This window comes from Myodes glareolus, chromosome 15 (assembly GCF_982192425.1).
Source record: "Myodes glareolus chromosome 15, mMyoGla1.1, whole genome shotgun sequence".
Taxonomy (NCBI): Eukaryota; Metazoa; Chordata; class Mammalia; order Rodentia; family Cricetidae; genus Myodes; species Myodes glareolus.
In genome coordinates, this window is record NC_142040.1 from 41618944 (window position 1) to 41645152 (window position 26209).

A 26209-nucleotide genomic window follows, 5' to 3' on the forward strand; every position below is an offset into this window, starting at 1 on the left:
TAATCGTGAGCTGAAAATCTCCAAACAAAACACAAAAGTAATAGCAGATGTTCAGTCACTGATGTAGTCTCCAGATTCTTATCTTTTGGATATGATCTGTAGAGTCGCAACATGTCTTCAGAATGTTTTGAGACAGTGGTTAAAAAGCAGTCGTTCAGATCTTGGTTTTGACTTTCTGAGTACGAATGTCTTGGCTAATAGGATTCCTGGGTGAGTTTTGAATCCAGTTCCTTTACTTCCCCTTCATGGGCCAGGCCTTGTGGACTCAACCGTCACCTAACAGTCATTCTGCCTCTCTGCCATTTCCAGCCTAACTCATCTATGTTTCTATAAGGGCCTTCACACGGTGCTGGGGTCCTCCAGACTCCAGCGTTCTCACCTCTGCTATCCAACATCGCAACCTTCCTCCCCACCTCCCATCCTGCTCCAGCCATTGCTGTGGCTGGTGTGGGCAAGCTGCTCTTGCCTCTTCTAGATTGTTCTTCCTGGTGAGATTTATGTACTCTGCTTCTTGTCTTTGTTCCAGTCTCTGAGTGTTATCAGCACAGAGAACCTTCACAGACTACCCTGCTTAAAAGTGGACTCCTGTCCATTTTCCTCGGCCTAGGTTTTGTTATGGTGTCTGATGCCACCTGAGGTACGACACACTAGCTTCAACTCCATGAGATCAAGGGCTTTCTCACCGAACGCATGAGCTTATAGCATTCAGCTAAATATTCGTGGTGGTGTTAAGTACTGGTGCTGTTGGTTGCACATACTATCTCTCAAATTATACACACCTGACATGTAAGTCGCACCACATACAGATGTGAAACCAACCAGTAGGCAAATGTAGCTATTTGAGTCGGTGGTGTGTTGTAGTTAGTGGAATCATCCAGCAGAGGGCAGTAGATGCAGGCCTATAATTGTGAGTGACTTAAATTTAATGCTGACCAGAACCAAAAGGTTTGTTTGTAGTTTTTAGTACTAATATAGAACAGTAATTATTATACAGTTACCTGTATGGGGCAAGATGATGGCTTTCATACAGGTTTTTAAAAGCCATTGATAGGAAGGAAGCCCTGCTCTGAGCAATAAGCGATTTTCAATTATCTCTGCTGGGAAATGGAAACTTAATAGAGCGTCATTTGGTACATCAACCACACACCAGAGCAGACCCTGCACCCAGGAGTAGTTGGCCAACACAAAGTGGGTTCCACGCTTTTCTGTGTTATTTTTATTTATTTATTTTTTTGAGGGGGAGGAGAGAGAGAGGAGAAACAAAACCAAAGTTGGTTGAGTAGGGAGGTGGGAGAGTCTAGGAAGAGTTGAGTGGGGAAAAGAGTGTGGTTGAAATACATTGTCGGAAAATTTTTGAATAAAGAAATAATATGGGTCTTTCTGTAAAGAAAAATAAAACAAAAAACTAAAAACAACAGTAGCAACAAATTTTCTTTTCTAGCTTGTATTTTAATCTCATATACTCTTTTTTTTTTATAGAAAGTTATACATTTTTGGGGTGGGTATTCACATGAAGGAATCTGCCTGATACCAGAGTCGGAGATGTTTTAGCGTTGGCGTAGAAGGCAACACGGTCACATTCTCCCTGCCGTGCACATAGTGACGGCAGTCTGCGTGCCCGGGTCTATCGAGCTTCCGGGTCTATCGAGCTTCCGGTCTATCGAGTTTCCGGTCTCTCGAGCTTCTGGTCTATTGAGCTTCCTTTCTTTAGTGTGTGTGAGGTACCGTGCTTTGATCGTCTGTCAGGCCACAAACTTAGGCTACTGACAGCCCGTGTCTTCTTAAATTGAATCTTGAATGTGTTCTGAAGCAAAAGGACTCCCTAAGACGTATTGAAATGTGTAACTTTGCAATGAAAACCCAAGTAGAGGAGCTTACTTTCAAAACATTTTTAATGATATTTAACAACAGGTTAGGAAAAGAGCGATTTACAATTAAATAAGACTTTTCTGTCTGACTCTCGTGCTTTGATATCAGGAAAATTCTTATTTATGTCAATTACTATAATTTGATTGTTTCTAAGAAATCAAATAAATTCACCAAATTGGGGTACAATTCATCTTATTTACTTTTGGGGAGAGTAAAATGGCAAAGCACATTTAGTTCAAACCTGCAAACATTACATCTCAGCAAGATTACTAATCCTGTGTGGAGGGAATGAGACACTCTCCTCCTTTAAAAACACAATTCTACTATGCTTGTGCAATATATACATTTACATTTTGGCTTCATTTGCCAAAACCAAGTGCATACAATACAATCTATATATTTACACATTGACTACATCTTTGTACTTGAAAATTCAAAGTAGTAAATATTTTACTCCCAAATTTGCCCCCATGTTTATCTTTTAATGCTGGGTGTTTACTCTTTCGTGTTAATGAAAATGAACCTTCCTGAATGTACATAAAGGGCATAGTGCTCAGGGATTATGTGTAGAACTGTGTGTGTGTAAGGAGATGGATGAGGGAGTTCTGCTAAGAATCCTGCCTTCTCTTTAATGAAGTCTTAATGAGATTCTTACAGGTTAGATTACAGCCCTGTATCAAGATAGATGCAGCATAAGACTATACTTTATAATTTAGAATAATCACGGTGTGACTATCATAAATTGGCTTCAGTTTTCTTTGTTTTTCACAGTTAAAGGCAAGGTTCACTGTCTTATAAAAATAACACTGCTAGCTAGAAAAACATCTGACCAGTTAGGCATTCATAGTTAGGTGCTAAAATGAGTGATGCATAATTTTAAATGAGTCCAGTTCCTTTATTACACTATTTTACCTTGCTGTTCTTTATAGAGCTGTGTGCTGAGCATGCAGGAGGCAACTCAAGTTTTTAAGATCACATATTTTTGTGATCCACCATTTATGAAATGGAAATTTTAACCTGACATCTTTTGAGTCCTATACGTACTATTAAAGCAAAGATAGAGTTGAATGTACCACATAACTTCCTTCCCAACCCTGCCTATCTGCCCCCAATAATTTCTTGAGAACATTCATCTTTGCTAAAATTTCTTGAAAGATACAGGAGCCACTTAGTAAAGACTGGGTGTGGGGGACATTTGTTGGTGTCAGGACCCCGGGGGAAGATTCAATCTTTTTTTGAATAGGTAAAAGCCAAGGGTGCTGCTGAAAACCCTGTGAGGAGCAAGACAGCTCCTCCCCTCATGAAACTGCCTGCTCCAGAATTACAGTATGGCAAGGTCACAACTCCTGGGCTAGTGTGAGAAATGGTTTAGAAACTGTGTTTAAGTCTTAGTCATAAGCCAGCCTTACCCCTTACAAACTAATCAAAGCTGATGACCTAAGCCAAGGCTTGTCAAAGGTCTCAAGCTCTGTGTGCACAGTAGTAGATAACCCGGGTTTACTGCCTATAGAAGGAGAGGGAGGCAGTAAAATAAAGGAACTGTACTCCTAAAGTGCACTAGAAAACGTGTGTGTGTGTGTGTGTGTGTGTGTGTGTGTGTGTGTGTGTGTGTAGTAGGTTTTTAAGGATTCTCTGTCAACCTGGTTTCTCCACTCCAAACTAAAGTTTTGGCTAGAATGCCACAGTGCCTCCACGCAGCTGTTAAAAGACTTGGACCCTGGATCACGTGACTAAGAGTACCAAGCTGGTTTCACTGTGCCTCCCTGACATTTGCAGCTAATATTTTTTCCCCTTCTGTTTGGCTTTAATCAAGGATGAAGTAAACCAATAACTGGTCCAGTTGGCTCTGGACCGCCACTCGGGGGCCTGGCCATGGGGACAGTCAGGGCCATCCATGCACACCCGGACAAGCTGTTTTTCCTCTGACCTCCCTAGGCACCATTCTTGGAGGTTGTATAGTAGGAAATCCTTATGTTTAACTTTTAATATTGAGTCACTGCTGAGCCCTAACCCTGACTTCCCCTTTCATAATGAGAACAATGAAGTTCCTCAAGGTTAAGGGACTGGCCAAAGCTTTATGCATATAGTGTGTGACAGTGGCGTCTACTGTTGTTCTTTCCGGTGCTCTTCTGGAGAATGTATAGGCTCTGAAATAATGTGCCAAGGGTGGAGAAGGGTGTGCAACTCCCTGGAGCACAGTCTGTTTACATTACAACTCCTGGGTGCTTGTCAAAATGCAGATCACTGGGTTTTCTATCAGCCCGACCTAGTCAGAGTTTCCAGAGTCGGGGCTGAAGAGTTTTGCCTGCCTGAGTCAAGCAGAGAGGCTCTGCTGCTCGTCCAACCTGCAAATCTCTGAGCTGTTCCATTGACCTTCTGTATAACTGTGACAGCTGCAGTCCAGTCGTAGTTTTCTTACTGTGTAGCAGCAAATGAAAATAGCTCCCTAAAGTTGAGGCGTGTATGAGTAGCCACACAGGTGTGTGAACTAAAGGGGACTTTCTCATCCCCACACTGTGGTAGTGTGTGGGGGCAGGATGGGACTTGTGGAGTGGAGATGTGGTTGGCTGGTAAAGGAGAGGGAGTAACTACTGGGGGGAAAGGCAGGCCACTGGGGACTTCTGTCACTAAGGGCAACAGGGAAGGGGAGAGGCAGGGGAGGCAGTTAGCAAAAGAAATTGTTCACCTCTGGCAAATCCACTAGCTCCCGTCCAGCCAGCTAGTCAACTAAAAGAGAAATCTTGCTATTCCTAAGAGGAACGTTTCTCCCCCTTTCCTTTGTCAGGATGGCCCCAGCAGACAGTTATAGTTATAGTATAAACTTGTTATAGTAGAGGGTATTAGTAAATTTTGGTGCCTTGGCTTTTAAACTGTTCCTCTCACAGCACGATCTTTGTGGTTTTATTTTTTAGTAATTGGTATATTTATCTGTAAGTATTCTATATATGTATATATACACATATATATTATATGTATTGTGTGTGTGCACATATATGTATTATATACATATACATGCATACACACACATATATATATATGTATACTGTATTTCTCTTGGAATTCAAGCATGTTTATAGTAAAGATAGTACTCAGAAGGGGCAGTCAGGACATGAAAGAAAGCAACAAGTTTTGTGTATTTTTTAAAGATCCTGCTAAGCAAGCTCTCTGTGATTAAGCTGAGCCCCAGCGTCATTTCACTTTTTGCTTGGAGACAAGGTCTCCTTAAGTTGTCCAGGATAGCCTTGAATTCACTGTACAACTCAGGGAGACCCCAGACTCGGACTCCTGTCTCAGCTTCCTGAGTAGCTGAAATTAATGTCTACAATAGCAAGACTCTTTTTTTTCTTAAAAAAACCTAGTTTATAAATAATATTATCACTTAAAAGTATCCTTTGTGGCAACCTTGAATGAACAGCATAAATTGAAAAAAACAATCTATGCTGGTTTTCTCTCTTTTCAATAAACATCCATATATATTATAGTAATATATATGTGGAAACACTCAGTATAATATAGATATATTATTTACAATATAATTTATGTCACAGTTATATATGTAATACATACTTATATGCTATATTAATAATATAACATATATAATATGCATTATGTATTATATGCATATCAGGTACTTTTTCACTTCTATTGTTATTTCTAATAAAATTAAAAAGAGCATTCCCATGAACTTTCCCACCCCCCATCTGAAAAATATTACAATTCTCTTGAAGGCTTGTCATGCATAGACTCAGCCTGTCTTCTCGACACATACACGTTAGCATGTAAGCACTGGACTAGCCAGTTTTAAAATTACTTTTTTCCTCTTTCTGTATAATGTCTTTGTTTTTTTTAGCCCTACCCTCCACCCACAATGTCTTCATTCCCAACTGACCAGCAGTTTACTCTAAAATTGTCAGGCTAGTTTGCCTATTAAATTATTTAAAACTGGACTGTCAAAGCAATTCGTTCATCACATAGTGAACCGTAGCTGGGATGTCGCCAGCCGCCATGCCGCGGTGTCCGCTGGGAGTTTAGCTGTTGAGTTCTGTGGTCTCGTCCATCTCATCTGGATTTTGGCCCATTTTTTTATATTGTCTTTTGAAGAAGCCAAGCTGTAAGGTAACAACATAGCTGGTTACCTCCCTGTGACTACAGATACTTTGATTTGGTCATTAGCCAAGAAACACATGTATCCACACCACACCGGGCTCAGAAAATACCAACAATGAAAAGAATGACATCACCATCCATGGCTTGCTCATGCTTTGTTGCCCGCTTCTCTGTATCCCCTCTAGACTGCCTGGACATTTGGGGGAACTGGTGCACAGACTGCAGACTAAGTCCTTTTTGGTTTTTTAAAGACTTGTGTCAGAAAGCACAAACAACCTTGCATTTCTTTTCTCAATGGCAAGAGGTACCATGCCATTCAAAACAGGGGCCGTAAAGTTTTCTTACCTTCCACAAACCTGCAACCAGAGCCAAGAGCAGGAGGATTCCAGCAATTATGCTTCCTATTATAACCCCTGTTGGTACTTCCTCTTTCTCAGTGGGTTTCATTATCATAAGGGGAATCTGTGAATGAATACATGCTCACAATTGAGTTATCCATTTAGCAGAAAAGTAATATGGCCTAACACAGTTCAATAATTTATAAATATGACCCATAGTTCTGAAGGGGGCTGTGACTTGTCATGGCATTTGTCCCTCGGGCATCATGCAAAACACATTGAAGAGACAACCTGAAAACTCAGCAATGCACAACCTTTCTACCTTTTTCTTCTGCTGTATTACTGTTTTATGGCTGTGCTGAGCCAAAGGCATCAGATGCTTTCCCTTTAAAGTAGACACTCCAGCTTCCGGTGCACATATTAAGTTTTTCTTTCTTTTTTTCCTTTCCCTTCCTCCCTTCCTCCCTTCCTCCCTTCCTTCCTTCTTTCCTTCTGTCCATCCATCTGTCCTTCCTTCCTTCCTCCCTTCCTTCCTTCTTTCCTTCTGTCCATCCATCTGTCCTTCCTTCCTTCCTCCCTTCCTTCCTCCCTCCCTTCCTTCCTTCCTTCCTTCTGTCCTTCCCTCCGTCCATCCCTCTGTCCGTTTGTCCTTCCCTCTCCTCCCTCTCTCCCTCCCTCCCTTCCTTCCTCCCTCTCTCCCTCCCTCCCACCTTCCTTCCTTCCTTTCTTTTGTCCTTCCCTCTGTCCCTCTGTCCCTCTGTCCCTCTGTCCCTCCCTCTGTCCCTCCCTCCCTCCCTCCCTCCCTCCCTCCCTCCCTCCTTCCTTCCTTCCTTCCTTCCTTCCTTTCTTCCTTTTTTGTAATCAAACAAGACCAAAGCATCCTAGGAACGGGGGCAAGCATAGCCTCATACAGCCATTCAAGCCCTCATTTAATAACTTTGTATCAGCTTTTAAAATATGATTTCAGTTTCATTTAAGTTTGATATAAAATACTGGAGAAGCAGAACAGATAGGGTTTCTCCGGGGTGAGGTTGACCTCAATGGCGACACTGTCCTTGGGCATAGTCATGGCTTTATGTCCCTGTCCTATGGTGATCTTTGTGGCATGGAGTGGAATGGCATACGCAGGGGCTTGAACAGTGACACTTCATATTCCGTTTCTTTGTTGATAAAAGGGGTCTCCACAAAAACATTCTCAGAGTTACAGAACAAAAGGGGATGACAATTTACTTACTTGATACCATGTTAAACTGTAGTGACAGAAGAGCTGCCTTTTTGTTTGTTTTTGTCTCTTGGGTTTTCTTGTGTTTGTTTTGTTTCTTGAGAGAGGGTCTCTCTGTGTAACTATGGCCATCCTGGAACTCGCTCTGTCTACCAGGTTAGCCTCGAACTCAGAACTCAGAGACTGGCTTGCCTCTGTTTCCCTAGTGCTGGAATTAAGGGGGTGTGCCACTGCTGTGACCTGGCAAGCTGCGTTTTCTGGTGGGATAAATAGGAATCCAGCTCTATGACTCTGTTTCTCCTCATTTTTATTGCAAAGCTAAAATGTTCTGAATGAAATTCCTATAAATTCCACGCAGTTCACGGCTGTGTAGTAGTAAGGCACCCAGACAGTGGTCTGGAACCCACCCATCTGGTGCTTGGATCACCCTGTGCACAATACTTCACTGAAGTGGGCCTTCATATCGGTGTGTGCCAATGTATTATTTAGGTTCCGAGTATTCTTCCAAAGGTTATCCAGATTATTGTTTGGATTACAGAATAATTTCACAGACACAAGTAGAAGCCAGACTCTGCTATTAATTAGTGCTGCTCATGGAGAAAAACCAAGAGAAGAAAACTGATGGATTCATGAAAATGAAACTTAGAATCTTCAGTTACTGTCTTCAAGGGCTGCTTTCACGAAAGAAAAACTGTAGCAGCATTTATAGACCACCTCCCCAAATACCGCATCTTTATAGCAGGCTTTGAGAGGGGTCTATACTGCTCTCTCCGTCACTAGGTTCACAGTGGTCTGAGTCTGGAGTCTGCACTTCCTTCCTTTGGCTCCGTTTCTGGGTTTCCATGCCCAGCCTCAGCAGAGAGGGTGTGGGCTTTCACCGAGGTTCCCAAACCAAAGGCAGAAAAGCAGCCTCCATTGTGTGGAATGATTTTTTCCTGGGACGAGAGTGGGGCAGCAGTGTTGGGAACTCAACACAGGCATTGAGAGAGGCCCAGAGTTCATGGGGCCCTTGGCTTTCTACCCCATGTGTAGGCTGGAGCGCTGGACAGAGGCCAACTGTCCAGCTGGCCTCGGGGGCAGAGTTGTGAATTGACTTCCAGCTCTTAGACAAAAGCTTGGGGGAGGAAAATGCTCAGGGCTCTGCCAGCAGATTAGCTGGGCATGGAAATCCTGCTGTATCTAAAAATGGCACATGCTAACCAGAGGCTCACTGCTAAGGAAAGTCGCCTCTGCCAGCCCCAAGAACAGACGGCCTTTGTCTTCTGTGAAGGGACAATTCTCCATAGTACTCTCCCTTTTAAACGAGGGTCACATTTGTAGTTCTTTAGAATGTAGGACCGTGAATGGACATGTCACAGTGTCTGGTTATAAGAAGAACTTGTATAAAAAGTTTAATAAGTGCCTTATTTACATACTCATTTATAATGCTCCAGATCTAATTCATGATGTAAGGTAGTATATCGTAGGTCTTATGCCTCAGATTCTGACGGTTTCTCACAGCACACGAAGGGGTGGTGCTGCTTGAGGCATGAACTGTCACCATGGTGTCCCAAATATGACAGAGCCCCTTTGTACCTTTTTGGTGGATCGGTCACTTCTAGAAAGCACCTCGCAGCATGGGGAGGAGGGGTAAGAGAAGGCAAGTGTGTCATGGGACTTTCTGAGTTGCAGCCATCCTGGTCACATCTCAATCTAACCAAGTCCAGGCCTTCAGGTTTTCAGCGAGTCTTCTGGACGCACAGCTATGAGAATGGCCGTTCTGTGCTTTACACACTAGAATGCCGGTCACAGGGAGGCACAGAGCACACTCACCGTGACAGAGTTGTCCTCGATCACGTACAGCTGGGGGTTATGTGTATCAATCTCTGCGGTTGCTGTCAGTTGCAGAGTCTGGAAAGTCGACTGGAACACAGAATAAAAACATTTCACCCTTGCAGCAGTAAACACAGAAAAGCCAGCCTGTTTAAGGTTGTTTAGTTCTTGGCAGAAAGTCACAAGAATAAAACCCGGTGCCGAAGATTCATCCTTTGCATGCTTGAACTCGCTGTGTGGACTAAGCCTGCCCCAAGGTTGCCAGGCAGCCTTTGAAATGCACCCTGATTGGAGCCCACTGCTGCAAATTAAACTAAAGCCCAGGGTGGCACCCAGACCTGAGCCTTGGAAACACCTTCTTACATTATTCAAATTTGAAAAGGATTCAAATAGAAGGCTTACAAGGCCTTTTTAAAAGGAAAAGCTTGTCGCTGTGAGTTTTGTTTTTAATTTAATGAAACTTGATACATGAAAGAAAATTACACATAATACTCTTTTACCCATACCTGAAGAAGTCTCATAATGGAACGCACACCAGCATTTGAGTTACTTCTTCTATTGTATAAAATATTACTATCTAAAAGTGTACCTGAACTTGGAGATACATGCTGACTATAGAAACTTTGAGCCTTCTTACATGAAATATCACATTAGGAATGATTTCACATGTCCTAATCTACGTGTCTCTATGACATGATACTGTGTGGGATGCATGTTTAAGGACGTATGTGTATGATGATGCTATAAGGAAATATAGTAAGCGTATGTGTCATCAATTTGTTTATGGAAAAAAGAGTGTTCATTGGGGACATAAATGACACCAATGTCTTGCTGTTAGTGTGTGCTATACACTTATAATTATGGGCCTTATAATTATGTGTGAGAGAACTAACATTCAGATTTTAGAGCCATTTTAATGGGCTCTGGCTATTAGGACTCCCTTGTTATTGTTGCTAGGGCATACGATTGAACATCTTCATGAAGTAATTCACTAGACCATATCCAGGAGCCAGCAAGAGAGAATATATTTCCAAAAAGTGAGCCATTTGTTTCCTTTCTGCTGGGCCAGTCTCTGGTTACTCTTAATTTTCTCAAGATGGAAGATTGCATCATATGTTAACCCTAAGCACTGATCTTTTAAACATATGTTATAGGTGAAACATTAAGAGTATTTACATGGTGTGTGTGTGTGTGTGTGTGTGTGTGTGTGTGTGTGTGTGTGTGTGTGTGCATGTGTGTGTGTGTAGAAAAGGCTCAGTGGTTAAGAGCCCTCACTGCTCTTACAGCTCAGTTCCCATCTATACCTCCCATTACAGAAGATCCAATTCCCTTTCCTGACCTCCAAGAGTCCCTGCATGCATGTGGTACATACACACACACACACACACACACACACACACACACACACACACACATCCTTATGTTTTTACAGTACTGATGGGAGAAATGTAAACAAAAAGTGGCAGTCAGTGAATGTAGGCAGTAGCCCCTGTACACTGTGTGATGAAATAATTATTCTTAAAATGCTCATATACCTGCCTACACAAAGCTGGCTGTTCTTACGCATACCCAGTTTCCTACAGCATTAACTAGTAGAGGAAGGTGTACTGCATACACCCAGGGGAGCAGAATAACACACTTGCTAGTGTCTACCAAGGCTTTCCTTACAAAAGGCAGCCAGTGCTATTGGGCAGCCCAAGCAATCAGTGTGTGATGAGACACTTGAGATGTTAGGCTGACATCCTTGCATCAGAAAAAAGGAGTAACAGGAGGAACTACCTAGTGAGCCCCATGCAAGAAATGAGACCCAAATCTCAAACCGGAGTGTCTACTTGACTGTTAAAGTCGATGAAATTAACGCAAGGGTAAATAGTTGACCTCCTACGGAGGAGAAAGATGTGCCTGGCTTGACAATCAGTAACTCAGGAGGGTGTAACCATTGTGAAAAAGGATAAATTCTCCACTGCTTAAGAACTTGGCTCCCACAAAGGAAAGGCTGCCTCTGAGCCCATTGAGAGTCACTTTCATAAAAGCCCAATGGTAAAAATAATACAGCTTCAAGCAAACTCAAGAAAACTCAAAGACTTTTCACGGAGCTGGAGCGACAAGATTTTGATGTGCAGAAGTCAGTTTTTCTTTCAGTTTGGCAGAATTTGTTACAAACATATTTGCTCTTCAGATCTAAGGAGTCAGGAATGTACTGAGTCCCAAGATTGAGTACCATGATTGAGTACCAAGACTGAGTACCAAGCTCAGCAGCAGGGAGAATGGTGGTGCCTCCATTGCATCACATTTTAGGACTTAGTACTGTCCCAGAGGCTATGAAGCCAAAGCAGCTAACAGGCCAATCAAAGAGGACCGTATTTTCCAAAGGAATTCCAACCCCTCAGTCTTCCCACTTGCCCAGCTCTGTAATCTTTCCCTAAACTCCCACACTATTTTCATATTACGTCTTTACTCCATCTTACTGCTTATGTTTTGACTCCGGGGCCAAGGTACGAGGGTGATCTTTAATCTTAACACAAAACTCCAGCTCAGAGAATGGGGATTAGTGCTGGTTGTGAAATGGTGAAAATCGAAGGACCAGAGTTCAAGTGAGATCCAGTGGGAGCCATATAGATCCCTGAGAGATCCAGACGAAGGTAGTTTGTCGGTGCTCAGAGCAAGCATTGGAAAAGGGCATAGCTAGCCACTCTGGCAGTCAGGATCAAGGTTTGCTGCATTTACATTGTTCTTGCCAGACTAAAGTCCTGGCTACCCAGTCCTGTGCAAATAGTGCTGTGATAGACTCTGGCCTGCCGTGCAGGGAAACAACACTGACTATTGTTTGGGAAGGTTTTCTTTTTCATGAAGGTGGAGTAGCCTAAGACTTGTGTGCTTTCTGGGTTTACTCATCAAACTGAAGCTAAACCAGAAAAGCAGAGAATCTGCCTATTAATAGAAGGAGATGGACCCTCACGCTGAATTCATCTTTGCATAACTGAAGATCCATGACACACTTGGCTGAGAACTCAAGGAGAAAGATGGCATGAACATCCCGATTCAGGTGTGACTACAAACAGAACTGTGGACACACCATGAGGGAGACCAAGGACACGCTGTTTCTGGCAAGGACAGCAAAGGCATCCTTGGCACCATTCATATAGATGCCATGGGCCGGTGTGGGCATCTAAAAGGCAGACCACTTTACGAGCTTTCCAGATGATTCTGAGGCAAAGCCAGGCACGGTGAGCACTGGAAGGGGGTGTGAACTTACTACCTTGAGTACAGTTGCTCAGGCTTGTTTGGGCATTGCTGCCTGTAGGCAGGATGCTAGTTCATAAAAAAAAAACCAATAAAACAAAAAGTATTTTTGACAATGGAGCCGCATGCTTTCTTGCTCACCCTTGACGCGCCCAGTAGGTAGAGCTGAGACTTACAGCAGCGAAGGTCCTGTTCCAGACTCTGGTTGTCACATTGATAAAGTATTCTGTTTTCACGTGAAGGTCTTTCAGCCAGCAGGTGATATCACTGCAGGAGGCGGCTGTGCAGTCCTTTCAGATCAGAGTCAAGGAGGAGGGGAGAGAGACAGAGAAAACGGGTGTTACAAACGCTAAAACTTTAGGAAAAGATAAAGCAGTGTTAGGCAGGACATGTGGAAACGGGCATTCTCAGGGGCTCTTAGTATTTATAGCTTCTATTATTTATGCTAATTTATATAAGTATTTAGGTCTATTAACATTTATAGCTCTATATTATTAGTATTTATACTAGTTTATATCTTCAAAGGATTTTGATAATGCGTTTCAGAATATAAAGAGAGTTCAGATAGCTTTTTCCCAGCCATTTCCTGTCTATATTGGTAACCTCAGAGATAACAGAAATATGTGATAAGAAGGGTATTGCAGAATATTTGTTCAACCATGCAAAGATGTGTTGCATTTGTTTAACTATGTAAAGATGTATTGCATATATTTTATGTTGAGGAATATTTGTTTGACCATGGACTGATGTGTTGCATTTGTTTAATTATGTAAAGATGTGTTGCTGTTTTACCTTACCTGCCTTAGGCACCCAAATTGTCTAATAAAAATCTTAACAACCAATAGTGAAGGAGGAGGTCTAAGCTGAAATTCTGGGCAGGGAGAGTAAGGAGGAGGAGGAATTTGGGCTCGAGGGGGAAAAAAAAAAAGAGACATCAGGGAGACACCAGGGGCCAGACATACAGACAAAAGGAGGCAGGAAAGTAGGGAATACAGAATGAAAAAAAGGTAAAAAGCCCTGAGGCAAAATGCAGACGAATAGAAACAGGTTAAATTAAGTTAAAAGGGCTAGTGGGACAAGCCCAAGCTAAGACAGAGCATTCATAATTAATAATAAGTCTCCATGTCTTTATTTGGGAGCTGTTTGGTGCCCCCCAAAATTTCCAACTACAAAGAGGCACAACCTGTTCTTCATACCACTTCTTTTGACTATATACAGCCTGCTCAGATATATTATTTATAACCATAAAAACGAAACAGTAACGAATTCATGTTATCAGCAATGTGCTAGGCAAGTAAATTATTGAACAGAAACAACGTGTCATATAATTTAACCATTAAACTTAAGAATAATAATTAACTTCCTAGATTGGAGTTTGTAAGAGAATCCGTAGTTGTCAGGGGTTGGGGAAAGAGGGAGGCGTGAACACAGAGCACAGTAGGGCTTTAGGGTACTAAGTCACTCAATGTGCGCCATAATTACAAATTTTCACCTCCATAGTGTGAACGTTTGAAATTCCAATCGTGAGCCCTAATGTAAACTCTGGCTTCGGTGATGCTATCTGTTAGTGTAGACCTGTTGCTTACGACAAATGCATCACTGTTATCATGGGGTTTCGATAGCGGAGGAGGCTGTGAATATGTGAGAACAGGAGGTATATGGGGAATTCCTCTACAGTTCACACAACTGTGTTATGAGGGCTTTAAGAAGTAAAGCCTTTTCAAAAGAGCTGCAAGGCCTAGAGGTAGCACAGTGGATTAGAGTACTTGCAAGCAATAGGACCCGAGTTCAAGTCCTCAGCATCTACCTGAAAAGCCTGAGCTGGCTGTGTGTGCCTGCAGCCCCAGTGTTAGGGGAAGCAGTGCAGACACAAGTGGGTCCTGAGAGTTCTCTGGCAATCTAGTCTTGGCAAATGGTCACCATCCAAGGTAGTGAGAGACTCTGTCTCAAGGTAATATGAGAGCAGTCGAGGAATGCTCCGGCCTCATACTCCTGCACATGTACCACACAACCACAGAGAGAGAGAGAGAGAGAGAGAGAGAGAGAGAGAGAGAGAGAGAGAGAGACAAGACACACACACACACACGACACCATATGCAGATGCACACATACTCCACACCACACACAGGTGTACATACTCTGTACTATACACACAGACATATACATTGTCCACACAAACTCACACCATGTTCCCCCAACATACATTGTACATATATGCACATCCTCTTCCTGTCTCTCTTACACTTGCACAAAGACACACACACACACACACACACACACACACACAGAATCAAAAATCAACAAACAAGACAAGGCAAAACCCTGAAAACCCAGAAGCACAGTCTATACAGTCTATAACATTGACTTATGTATGGCCAAAAAATAACACCGTGTCTTATTTGTGTAATAACTTACATATACATCTACATGTTAATATATATAGAAAAAGTTCTATTTCAGCCTTTTCTGTTTAGTCCATTCATCACAATATAAAGAAAGCCAGGACAACTTCAATATCACTGATGGGGAAGGGTCATGGCTTGCTTGTGGTTTCTTGTTTACTTGCCCGATGACTGAGTTTGCGCCAAGAGTCATGCCATGCTAGCTGCTTCACTAACTCCTTCCTCCCAGAACAGGCAGAGCTGGGGACCAGACAGTAAGCACATCGAGTTCCTTTTTAAAAGTTAGCAGAGGACGTGGGCTCCATGTGCCGTTTTCAAACCTGATTGCCTCTGTTAACTCTTTCCCTACTCACCATCCCCGACCCTCCGCACCCTCCACCTCCAGGAGCCTCTTTCACTTCCAGGTCCCATCACACATGTCCTGTTGATGCTGCGAACTGTCAGCCTAAGCTTAAAAATGTGTTTGCCGTATGCTAATCCACACTCGACATCAAAGGCAAACGAACACTTGAGAGTGTTGGCTGCTGGGATAAAACAAGAGACCGGGTTCCAGGTGCAGCAAGCGGCAGCTTACTTAAGGCAGGAACATTGACCTCGCCTCACCAGTTCTTTCGTATGCCGGAAGTTCTCACTCTTGACATCGACAGGAGAGGACGCTTGTCCCAGCTTTAGTGGGTTTATTTCCGCCACACAACTGATGTCACCAGCCTACAAGGAAGAAGACCACGTCAGACTTGGAAAACAAAATGGTGGACGCCATTCCTTCCAGCCTGCCAGGAAATCCTGCCATCATGTGGCATATGGGAGGGGCCCTAGGCTCCTTTCTCAGGGGCTCAGTGGCCAAATACTTTGTGCTCTGTTAAAGCCTGAAGCATTTAAATCAGCTGATGTGACCTGATGAGGCTGGCCAGCTTCTCATAGCCTGTCACGATTTCAGTGTGGTTTGTTCCTCAAAGTTCAAACACTGGAAGTGTGGTCTGCAAGTTGGCAATGTGGAGAGAACAGGGGACTTTTAGAGTTGGGTTCCAGTAGAATATCTGCAGGCCAATTGGAAGGATGTCCTAAAAGAGGGAGTTCAGAATTGTAGGCCCTCTCTAGTTTCCTACTTGGCAATGTACTTCCATTAACCCCTTCTCTTTCTTATACTGACTATCATGAGACCCTCACCAGAGATGAAATGATGCTGGCATCATATCACCAAATCACAAGAACTGGGGGTTAAATAAGCCTTTTTATCTGTAAAGTTAACCTAACCTCAGGCATTTTATTGTAGTAATGCATGGCTTGCTATGACATGAGATCAAGGGGCTGGTCCTACAGATCCAGGCAGGATCTCCACGACACAGGGCAATAGCAGGATATCCGAGAAGAGTCCCAGTGAGGGCCCAGCATTGGTAGTGTAGCAGAAACCAAAGGCCTTGAACCAGACCAGTGACTCTGCAATGAATGCTTCCACATAAAGATACATGGATAAAAGTGTTCATGTATGACTCACTGTGTCACACTACAGATTTTTCCTTTTCTCATCTTAAAATTTTGTTTTTTGGTGGGGGATTACAAGGGCAGAGGTTGGACATGAAGGGATGGGGAAATGAAAGGGATCGAAATGTGAAAGATACAAAGAATAATTTTAAAAAATGGTTCTTTTTGTTCTTTTAAAGAATATAGTAAACCAAATACACTGTAAGTGATTAAATTCAAAGATTTTCCTATGGAACATTTTAGGAATTTTAATTTCTTGAAATCTGCTATGTTTATTACATAAATATTACTATGAGACCAGCTAAATGCTCAACTAAAGGAGAGCCAATGTTAAGACATTTGGTTATGGCAGGCACTACCTCTTGGGCCAGGCAGCATAGAAGAACCCGGGTCTGCAGCTTTCTGCAAATGTCAGCCTTCTGGCCTTATCTTCAGATTCTGATTTCACTGCCTTGATGTTTCTCCCTAAAAGGTAACTGGGAACTAAAATGAACAGCTAGGGCTGAGTCCTACTGGGTGAAAGTCCAAGCCAGCTTCTTGAAGACCGGAAGATCTCTAGACCTACTGTGTGCCCACAGTAGACTGAACCTCTCACTCCTCAGTGCCTTCTCCTAACAGGATTCTGATCAAGTCAACTCCTCTCCTACCCAGAACAGAGATACTTAGGACAGTTTCAGTCACGAGGATGCTCATTTTCTTTGGACAGTGTTCTGCTTATACCCTGAAGTCTGTTGCTGGTTTGCTGGGATCTGGGATGTATAGTGTTCCCTTTTGCTTTTCAGCTTTTAGGTGCACCCTTTATTCATGGCTTATTCCTGTCCATGTGGCCAACTGTGTTCTCCTTACCTCATCTGTTTGCACTGCGGTCAGATACAGGAGCGGGTTCTTCGCCTTGGTGTACTGAGGAACGTGAATGGTGACTGAGGCCATGCTTACTGGAGAGCTTCCCGTCGTTACCTATGTAGAGAATGACAGGTGAAGCAGATGCTGCCAGAAAAGCCACCCTGATGCTAGTCAAGGGGGATGCAGAGTAGCCGCGTGGCATGGGCAAGGAAAGGACCCTCACTAAAGATAATTTTTTACCTAACAATTAAAGATCATCACAATTTCAGTGGCCACACGCTCCCATGCCATCTGTTCTCACTGATGGGGGCTGTGTTGTTAGAGTTGACGTGTGTTACAACGGCTGATACTTGCACTCTTCATATTGTTGTTGCTATTTGCCATGAATTGGTTAAAAATCCTATAAAGCATGTGGTTACCATCCCTAATTTCTAAAACACAAAGTCTGGGTAACAGATTGAGATTCTCTCGTCATTAAAGACATGAGACTAAACTACAGAGCAGGGGTGCGCATGATGGACATGTGGAAATGCATGGAGCCCGAATGGCATTGACTCTGGGAAGCAGGTGCATTCCTACTGACTTTCCAAAGTCTCTGTGGCATTCTTTTCTAAGTGAGCTGGTGCGGGAGAATTATCTGTATTCTGTCAATCATGTATTTTAATAAAATGCTGATTGGCCAGGCAGGAAGTATAGGCGGGAAAACCAGACAGGAAGTAGAGGTGGAGCAAAGAGAATGGGAGTATTCTGAGAAGCAGGAAGCTTCCTCTGCCATTCCTGCACAGATCACCGAAGAGGCAGCATGTAACTTGCCCAGCTGGAAAAGGTGCTGAGCCATGTGGCTAACGTAGATAAGGATAATGGGGTAACATAAGTTATAAGAGCTAATAAGTAGCCTGACCTAATGGGCCAATCAGTTTGTAATCTTATGGAGTCCTGTGTGTGATTTTCTTTGGGGCTTGCCAGCTGTGGGATACTGGGCGGGACAGATACCCCAACAAGCTGGCCCGTCATGTTACAGTTAGCGATTCTTTTATAACTTAATTTCTCTCTCTCTCTTCTTCAGTCATACTCTGGGGGCCCAGACTGGCCTTAAACTTACAGCAATCTCACCTCAGCTTCCCAAGTTCAGGATTAGAGGTGTCTTTCTTTGAATTTCTCTATATAACTGATGCCAATCTTTAGAATAATAGCTACTTATTAGTAAATACTTACAGTTACATTACACTGAACTGGATCAGAGCATTTTAGAAACTACTTAGCATTGCTGTCCAAAAGCCCTGCTTGTCCCATGTACAGATGATGAGCTTTTCAAACAGAACTGGTCTCCAGGCATAGAGTAGTGTAATGGACACTCACCCACAGCAATGCCATTGTAGCGATGCCTTGCTGGTGAATCCTGAATATTTGCTTTGAAAATATATCATTTCTCCTTTACTCAGGACACACAACTAAACATGAGTCCATCTGCTTATCTGTCATCTACCACAGTGTCCTCAAAGTGTGACACCCAAACCAGCGGCATCTGCAACACTGCCCGTGGGCTCATTGGAGCTGCACACTGCCAAGCTCACTGCAGACCTTCTGAGTCAGCAGCTTGGGGACGAGGCTTAGCTCCGTGTGCTGTAACACGCTCTTCTATTGTTACTGCACACTCAATATTGGCAGCCACCGGCGCATTGGAATTTTGGGTTACTTCCTTTTCATTATATCACATACTCCTCCTCCTGGATTGTCATCTTTATGACAAGCTTACCAACCTTGAGGGAGAAGATGAATTTGGGACCAATATCTTCAACACTGTTGATGACAGAAGGAGCATTCTCATCCGAAGAGATTTCATAAAAATTTATATTGGTGGATCTGTTGGGTGACATTGGTAAAACCAATTATTTTTGTTTTGCTGTTGCTCTTGAAGCATTATATTTACTTTACTTAAGTATCTTCTACCTTGGACTATCATCAAAATGGTGAGGGAGGGGGGAGGAACTTGAACTTCCCACAGGGCAGGAAACCCTGACTGCCCTTAGGGACGAAGAGGGAGGAGGAGAGGGAGTGGGGGGAGTGGGAGGGTGTTGGGAAGAGGGGCATAAATGGAAACTTTTATAATTTAATAAAATTACTTTCAAAAAAAAAGAAAAAAAAAACCAACAAAAAAATGGTTCACTTTTCCTTCCCAAAGCACCAAATAATTATTCCAGTTTTTAAGCTTCCTCTTTGAATTTGAGAATCTGTCCTTCTGCTTAGCTGGTGTCTGGGGAGTGTGGTAATGGCAGTGTTACCTACCACTGATGTTCTTTGTATGCACATACATATACACACATGCAGACACACACACGTGTACACACACAGATGCAGACACATATATAAAATCTTAAGCCCCATAAATATTTGGAATTTTTAATTATTATAATCATAATACAAAAGTTAAAAGGTACCACATGTGAATAAATGTTAGATTTTACAGTTCAATGCACTTCTCTGAGATTAAAGCAACTTCCTTTCAAATCATACCTATTCATGTCTTTCTGAGCGGAGTCTACATGTTTATCAGTTGTCAAGTTTCTAACATAGGCATAAAAGTATTGCTTTAGAACTGACAATTGCATTGGTCTCCAGACCCCTGCTACATTGGCAAGGGTGTTGGAAAGGTGGACACTCCAGATTTGGTGGTTGGATTGGCTCTGTAAGTCAAGATTTCTTCTTTCATTTGCTGTGTGTAGTACAATGATGGGAACCAGCTATTAGCTCCTGCAGTATTCATTAATCATGCCTCTCCAACAGGGCGTGCATTTATTTCACTAATCTTTCTTTAATGTTAGACCAACTCCAATAGTTGGCAGTGAATTGGGAATGGATTTAATTTGTTTCCATCATTGCAGAACCACTCTTAAAATCCAAAGATTTTATTATGAGATCTTGACCACACGATTTAGGATTCCTGACTAATGCCTGCAAGTAAATAGTGTCCAACCAGAGGATTCCCCAGGAAACTGTGTGGATGTGGGTGAAACTGGAGGCTTCCTTTTTTTTCACTTATTCCTGGTGCCTTGAGGCTACAGTCCAACCAGGGCAGCTTCTGTGCATTGTGTGGACAGACCTGATAGCTAGAGAAAGACCTGATAGCTAGGGTAGGATTCTGAGAAGTGACGCATATCTCTCTATACATTCCAGGGAGTTTATCTAAATTATAGGATGTTCAGTTCATTTACCAGAAGAATGGACTAGACATTTTCTAAGACAGAATGTTTCTGATCCTCAGGGCACCCCGTCTCTTTCTGTCTTATCTCTCTGCACCTCTCTCTCTCTCTCTCTCTCTCTCTCTCTCTCTCTCTCTCTCTCCCTATCTCTCTCTCTCTTTGTCTGCCCCTGTCTCTCTCAGTCTTTTAAGAAAGTTCTTCCAAAATTTCAAAAGGAAAATCTGTTGAATATATGTGGTAGTTGTCAAGGTTTTATGTGTATGAGGGGAAACAATGGTGTGTCAGCCTTGTATGGAAAATGGGAAAACTGACAAGGAATTGAAATAGAAAACCCAGCTACGTGTGCATGAGTTATCCTCTTTGCCTTCCAGATGTTTATGTAAGCCCCTAAACACAGCCAACTCCTAAATTGATTGATAGGGTCTGCTTTTTGTATTTTAAGGAGATCAGACACTTTTCTACTGTTTACATAAGTTTCCTCTAGAGCACTTAAGGGTTACAGCAGCAGCAATCTAAATTCAGGAGGATCCTGTTAAAATAATTCTATTTACATTTATTGCATGCATAGAACATAATGGCATAGTGTACACTATTAAGGTGGCTACTAAGGGAGATGATGAGTAGGTGGGACTTTTCTCAAATGTTTACAGAACGTTAAAGCTTTTTTTGCAGTATTGTTTTCTGATGGTTATACAAACAAAAATGTGAAACAACTTAGTATCTCATGACTGCTGGGGTGGTTGTACGAATTATGATTCATCCAGAAATAGAATAAATTAGATATATATATATCCTTCTAAGAAAACCGCATAAAGATATGAAAGAATGTTTTAGTATTTCCCCTTTAGTAGGTAAAATGTTGGTGTGTGTGTGTGTGTGTGTGTGTGTGTGTGTGTGTGTGTGTGCGCGCGTGCACGTAACCTTGTACATAAAACAACTGAACTGAAGACAGTCTTCTTAGTCATCTGTGGGGACTGTCATCAAAGTGTTGAAGAATGGCAATCCCACTTTTCATCTGTGTCTTACTGTGTTGTTTGCATTTTCCAAATACATTCATGTAATTCTTTAAAAAAGAGAATCATGTGGGGGAGCCATCGGATCGTAGGATCAGGAGTCATGTCTTTAAAATTCTCCATAACAAAGACTTTTACTATATACCTTAATATTTTAAGACATAGACTCTACTACTAGAATGTATTAGAATAAAAAATTACAATCACATAAAATGCATGGCTAAGATGTTAGTAAAAGTAAAGTCCTATTTTAATCCCATATTTATTCCATGTGAACATTCCAGAAAAAAAATAGACTCTCACTAAATGTGTCTAAGAAAATACAGAATTGTTTGCACTAGAAGCAGAATGTTCAGGCGATGTGATGATACACATCACCATAGCTTTGCCACCAATTACTTATTTTACCCAAGGGAGATGTTTTTTGGAAACTCGAGCTACTGATACACTTATTGGGCTGGCTAACTTGGGCTATGCATCATCTCTATGGGTGCCTTTGAGACTCACTGGATACAGATGTATTCTTTTTCTCTTTGCTTGTGTGTCTCAAACTTCAAACATGGTGGTATGAGTTCCAAGTCAGTTTTGTTTTGTGATTTATTGATCAGCTGTGTGCTCCATACTTTTATGGACAAGACTGGTAAGGCAGAAGTTGGAGAATGTGGTTGCCCATGTACTTGCTGGGAAATGTTTTCAGTGTCTTAGTTCAGAGAGTGAGTTTATCCTATAATACCTGTAGGATTTGTGTGTTATCCATTTCCCAGGACGCCTGCCTTTTGGGACAATTCAGGCTAACTGGTGTTGGCTGGTAACATTTTAACCACTGTCCTCAGCTTGACCTGCCATGGAAGGCAGAAAAGGAAACAGGAAAGAAAAAGGAAGAAAGCCTGACTTCATGGATGATTTCTTTTGGAAAATCCGTCATTTCCTCCTGATTGGAAGAAAACTATCAACAGTCACGTCTGGGGTTTTCCATAAAGAATTTAGTCTTGGTCTAGTTTCCATATCAGCTTATTGGGCCCGAGACTCCATTTCTTACTTGTCATGCCCCTCAATGTCCAAAACATGATGGTGGGGAATTCCATGGCCAAGAATAGCTACATTATTGACATCCAGTACCATACTATGAAGGGAGCAGTGAGAAGTGTTGGTAACTCTCATGGCCTCCAAGAGTCTGTTTCAGCATCCTGGATTAGATTTCAGGTACCTTCCCACCTTCAGGGGCGTTGACTCAAGACATAGGATGGAAACGTTTCTCCTCTGGTGCTGTTCTGAGTCAATAAACCTAAAACATTCATGTGTTCCTGGGCATCAGTTTGTCTGCATATTTCTAATCTAGTTGACAAGTAGGAACTAAATTCATGTTCTAAGACTGAGCCAATTGTGGCCTGGAGTCATGAACTGAATGATCTATGTACCAGGGTGTAAAAAGCTACCTGCCTGTCTAGCAAACTTCACCTACCGGGTTAAGTGAAGTTCGGCATCATACAGAAGAGGGATCTTGAGACTGACCATATTGTCTGCTTCATTTGCTTCTTGGCTCTCACTATCAAAATAAGTATTAGAAATTACTTAAAGGGAAATTTTTTAAAACCTCCTGGGCATAAGTTTATGATTGCACTGTGTCTTACCTGAAGGCCTGGAAATGGACGGATGCCTGATTCTGGAGGTTTTGAAGGTTGAAGTCGAAGTTGATGGTAAAAGTCACCTATACATGACATTAAAATTCATCATCTGTGATGTTTTAGGCCAGAACAAAAGTTCCCCAGCAAAGTGTGACTCTGAATTTCATGTCTTAAAATTTTAAGTTTGTAGACTATTTCTGTCCGCCTTGCTCACCTGAGAGCGCAGATCGACTCCTATCAGATGTTCAGGCCATCTGGCTACGTTTGTCGGATGGTCAAACTTTGTGGTGATCTGATATTCACTTACAGCACCACGACAAATGTTGGTCAACATCGTTACACAAAAGAGCATTGCGTATTGTATGTGCATTTGAAAGAAGGTGCATGAGGAAATGCCACTTTGACTAATGATTTAAAAAGAATAACCCCAGTGAGGGAACCCCTTCCATATGTGGCTGGTTGTTGAGTGATATCTGTTAAGTGATGATGCCCGGTAAAGACAGTGAGTGCCCTCAGGTGTTGGGAGCCAGGATTAGACGAGGCAAGCTGTACCTGCTCATCACTCTTTAAGGCAGGATATCCCACATCACAGGAAACAGATTTCTGCGATGAGCCCACCTGGCATGTTACTTCTGTTCCGTCAACCTGAAGAGGACCAAAGAAATGAAAATTAACTAATTGTGTGTGTATTTGTGTGTGTGTGTGTGTGTGTGTGTGTGTGCGCACGCGCAAGCGCACACATGCTGTGAAGCAATGGCCTGTACCCTGTCAATTTTATTTTAATAAAATGCTGATTGGCCAGTAGCCAGGCAGGAAGCATAGGTGGGGCAACCAGGCAGGAAGTACAGGCTAGGCAATGAGAACAGGAGAATTCTGGGAAGAGGAAAGAGGCAGTCTGCAGTCATCACCCAGATGTAGAAGATGCAGATGAGAATGCCTCGCTGATGAAGGGTACCAAGCCATGTGGCTAACACAGACAGGAATAATGGGTTAATGTATCGTATAAGAAAGAGTTAATAAGAAGCTTGAGCTAATAGGCCAACCAGTTTATAATTAATGTAGACCTCTGTGTGTTTCTTTGGGACTGAACTGCTGTGGAACTGGGTGGGACAGAAAACTCGGTCAATGTGTGTATGTGTGTGTGTGTGTGTGTGTGTGTGTGTGTTGTGTGTGTGTACCCATACTGAAAGGTAGACAAGGACATCTTAGTAGTGACATTGGTTTCTATTGGAACAGTATATTGCTCTCAAAGCCTTGAATATCTTGTATTAGCCAAGCGGTTAAACATGTTGTTATTACTGCCAGCTCTAAAGAGACACTCAAGAAGGAAAAGGACTGGGGAAATGTGCACTAAGATGCAAGTCAACGTCTGTATTTCAGAAGCACAAATACCTTTAATATAACATTCAGAAGCCTTATATTTAGTAATAGTTTTTTCATAATGTTTTTGAAATGCATATTTTTCAAAGAAGGAAAATACACGTTTGTGTTTTAAATAACTAGCAGATTTTGCCACTTTTCCTCAACTCATTTTCTGGCACAGGCCACTTAAACATGAGGTCAGCACAGGTTTGAAATTTTAAATCTATTAAGTTCACATTAACTTGAAATATACAGAAACTTTTTATATCCTTTAATCAAGCAGCCCAGTTGAAAAATAGCTTTTCTTTTTCTCGCATCATGGCCGGAGAACAGAGGAATCAGCAAGGGGCTCTCCTGGTTAAGTGTATTCCTGCTTTAGTGATCAGGTCAGCTTGATAGAATGGTTTTGCAGGAATGCACCATCCTGGCACCAGAAGTAGCAGCATTGCAAAGCCAGGACTATGCTGTGGGACTGGATGCCACTGAGCAAGTGCATCCCATCTGTCCAACACAGCACAGGCGGCCTCCTCACAGCATAGAAGGCTGGAGAAGTTATGAGCTGCCGCTGCCAAGACCTGGGGTAAAGGAAAAAGTGACCCTCGCTGCAAACAGAGCCGCCCTAGATTCGGAGCCAGACTGCATTCTCAGGAGGGCTTCACTAACTGGAAGCCACAAGGTAGGACTGAGCATGCCCAGGACGTGTCAGAGTTTTTCAGACAGACACAGAGGTTGGAGTATCAAAGACAGTGAGTGGCAGAGAGGAAGGGATGAAATGCTGTGTGGGGTGGTTAGTGCGAGTGTGGGGAGGCTGGGGGGGACAGTAGGGATGTATATGTGTTTGTGTTGGGGAGGGGTGGGTTCCTTACATACCGGCATGGAAAAAGAAGCAAAAAACAAGTTGTCGGAAAACTCAGCCTTGATGGCAGTGTTGTAGGCGCTTTCCCCTCTGTTCCTCAGGGTCACCGAAACCGTTAACCTTTTGTTCTGGTTGCTGACAATAAAGGGTTGGTTTCTGTTCAAACAAGAAAAGAGAGACAGATAAGACCACTGAAGTTGAAACTACCCCATTGTCCAAAAAACTTTCTTGATTCAAGAAATTTTTTGCATTTACTTGATGATTTAATAACAAAAGACTTTCTTCATAGTAAAATGATGCTGGCAAGTAAGCAAATGATCTGAACCTTTAAATTATTGCAGGAAAGAGAACTGCTTAAAGCCAGCAGTTTGGTATTTCTCATTGCTTTACTCTTAGGAGAATGGGAGAAGTTGAAATTCAGTTTTAAAATGCCTTAACTATATTCTAAAAACTTTCTCTGTAGAAAAGAAGTCCAAAATTTTGTCTTGAAAGCAGCGATGTAATGTGCCTTTCATTTCTAAGCTCCGCACAGAAAGGTAACGGGGAACATACTGAATGGCCGGCAGCTGCTGGACGTCCAGAATCAGGTCAGAGATGCAAAGTCCATCGCTGCCACATTCTTTGTAGAAAGGGATCTGCAACAAACAAAAGCATCATCCTCTTGGATATTCTTGGGTTGAAAATGAAATATAACAGAATGTCTACAATATTATCCCATTTGCCTACAGGCCGAATCCATGGGAAACCAAAGTTTTAGAAGCTTGTGTAAAGTTAGCAAAATTTTAAAGAAACAAATATGGCAAAATACAAGATTCAAGACAACAGTTTGTCTGTT

At 42.4% G+C, this 26209-nt stretch overlaps 1 protein-coding gene across 1 annotated transcript in view; it reads right to left on the reverse strand.

Moving 5' to 3' along the window:
* Positions 1-1874: 1874 nt before the first annotated feature.
* The window catches only part of Itga2 (integrin subunit alpha 2), a 104682-nt gene continuing 80347 nt past the window's right edge, over positions 1875-26209 (reverse strand). The window contains exons 19-30 of the mRNA XM_087896894.1: positions 25927-26009; positions 25389-25530; positions 23709-23801; positions 23163-23239; positions 22994-23077; positions 19079-19181; positions 17322-17432; positions 15597-15701; positions 12768-12881; positions 9349-9438; positions 6322-6438; positions 1875-5978 (exon numbers count right to left, since the gene is read on the reverse strand). Of these exons, the coding sequence (XP_087753020.1) occupies positions 5898-5978; positions 6322-6438; positions 9349-9438; positions 12768-12881; positions 15597-15701; positions 17322-17432; positions 19079-19181; positions 22994-23077; positions 23163-23239; positions 23709-23801; positions 25389-25530; positions 25927-26009 (1200 nt within the window). The 3' untranslated portion in view covers positions 1875-5897. The remainder of the gene's footprint in view (positions 5979-6321; positions 6439-9348; positions 9439-12767; positions 12882-15596; positions 15702-17321; positions 17433-19078; positions 19182-22993; positions 23078-23162; positions 23240-23708; positions 23802-25388; positions 25531-25926; positions 26010-26209) is intronic.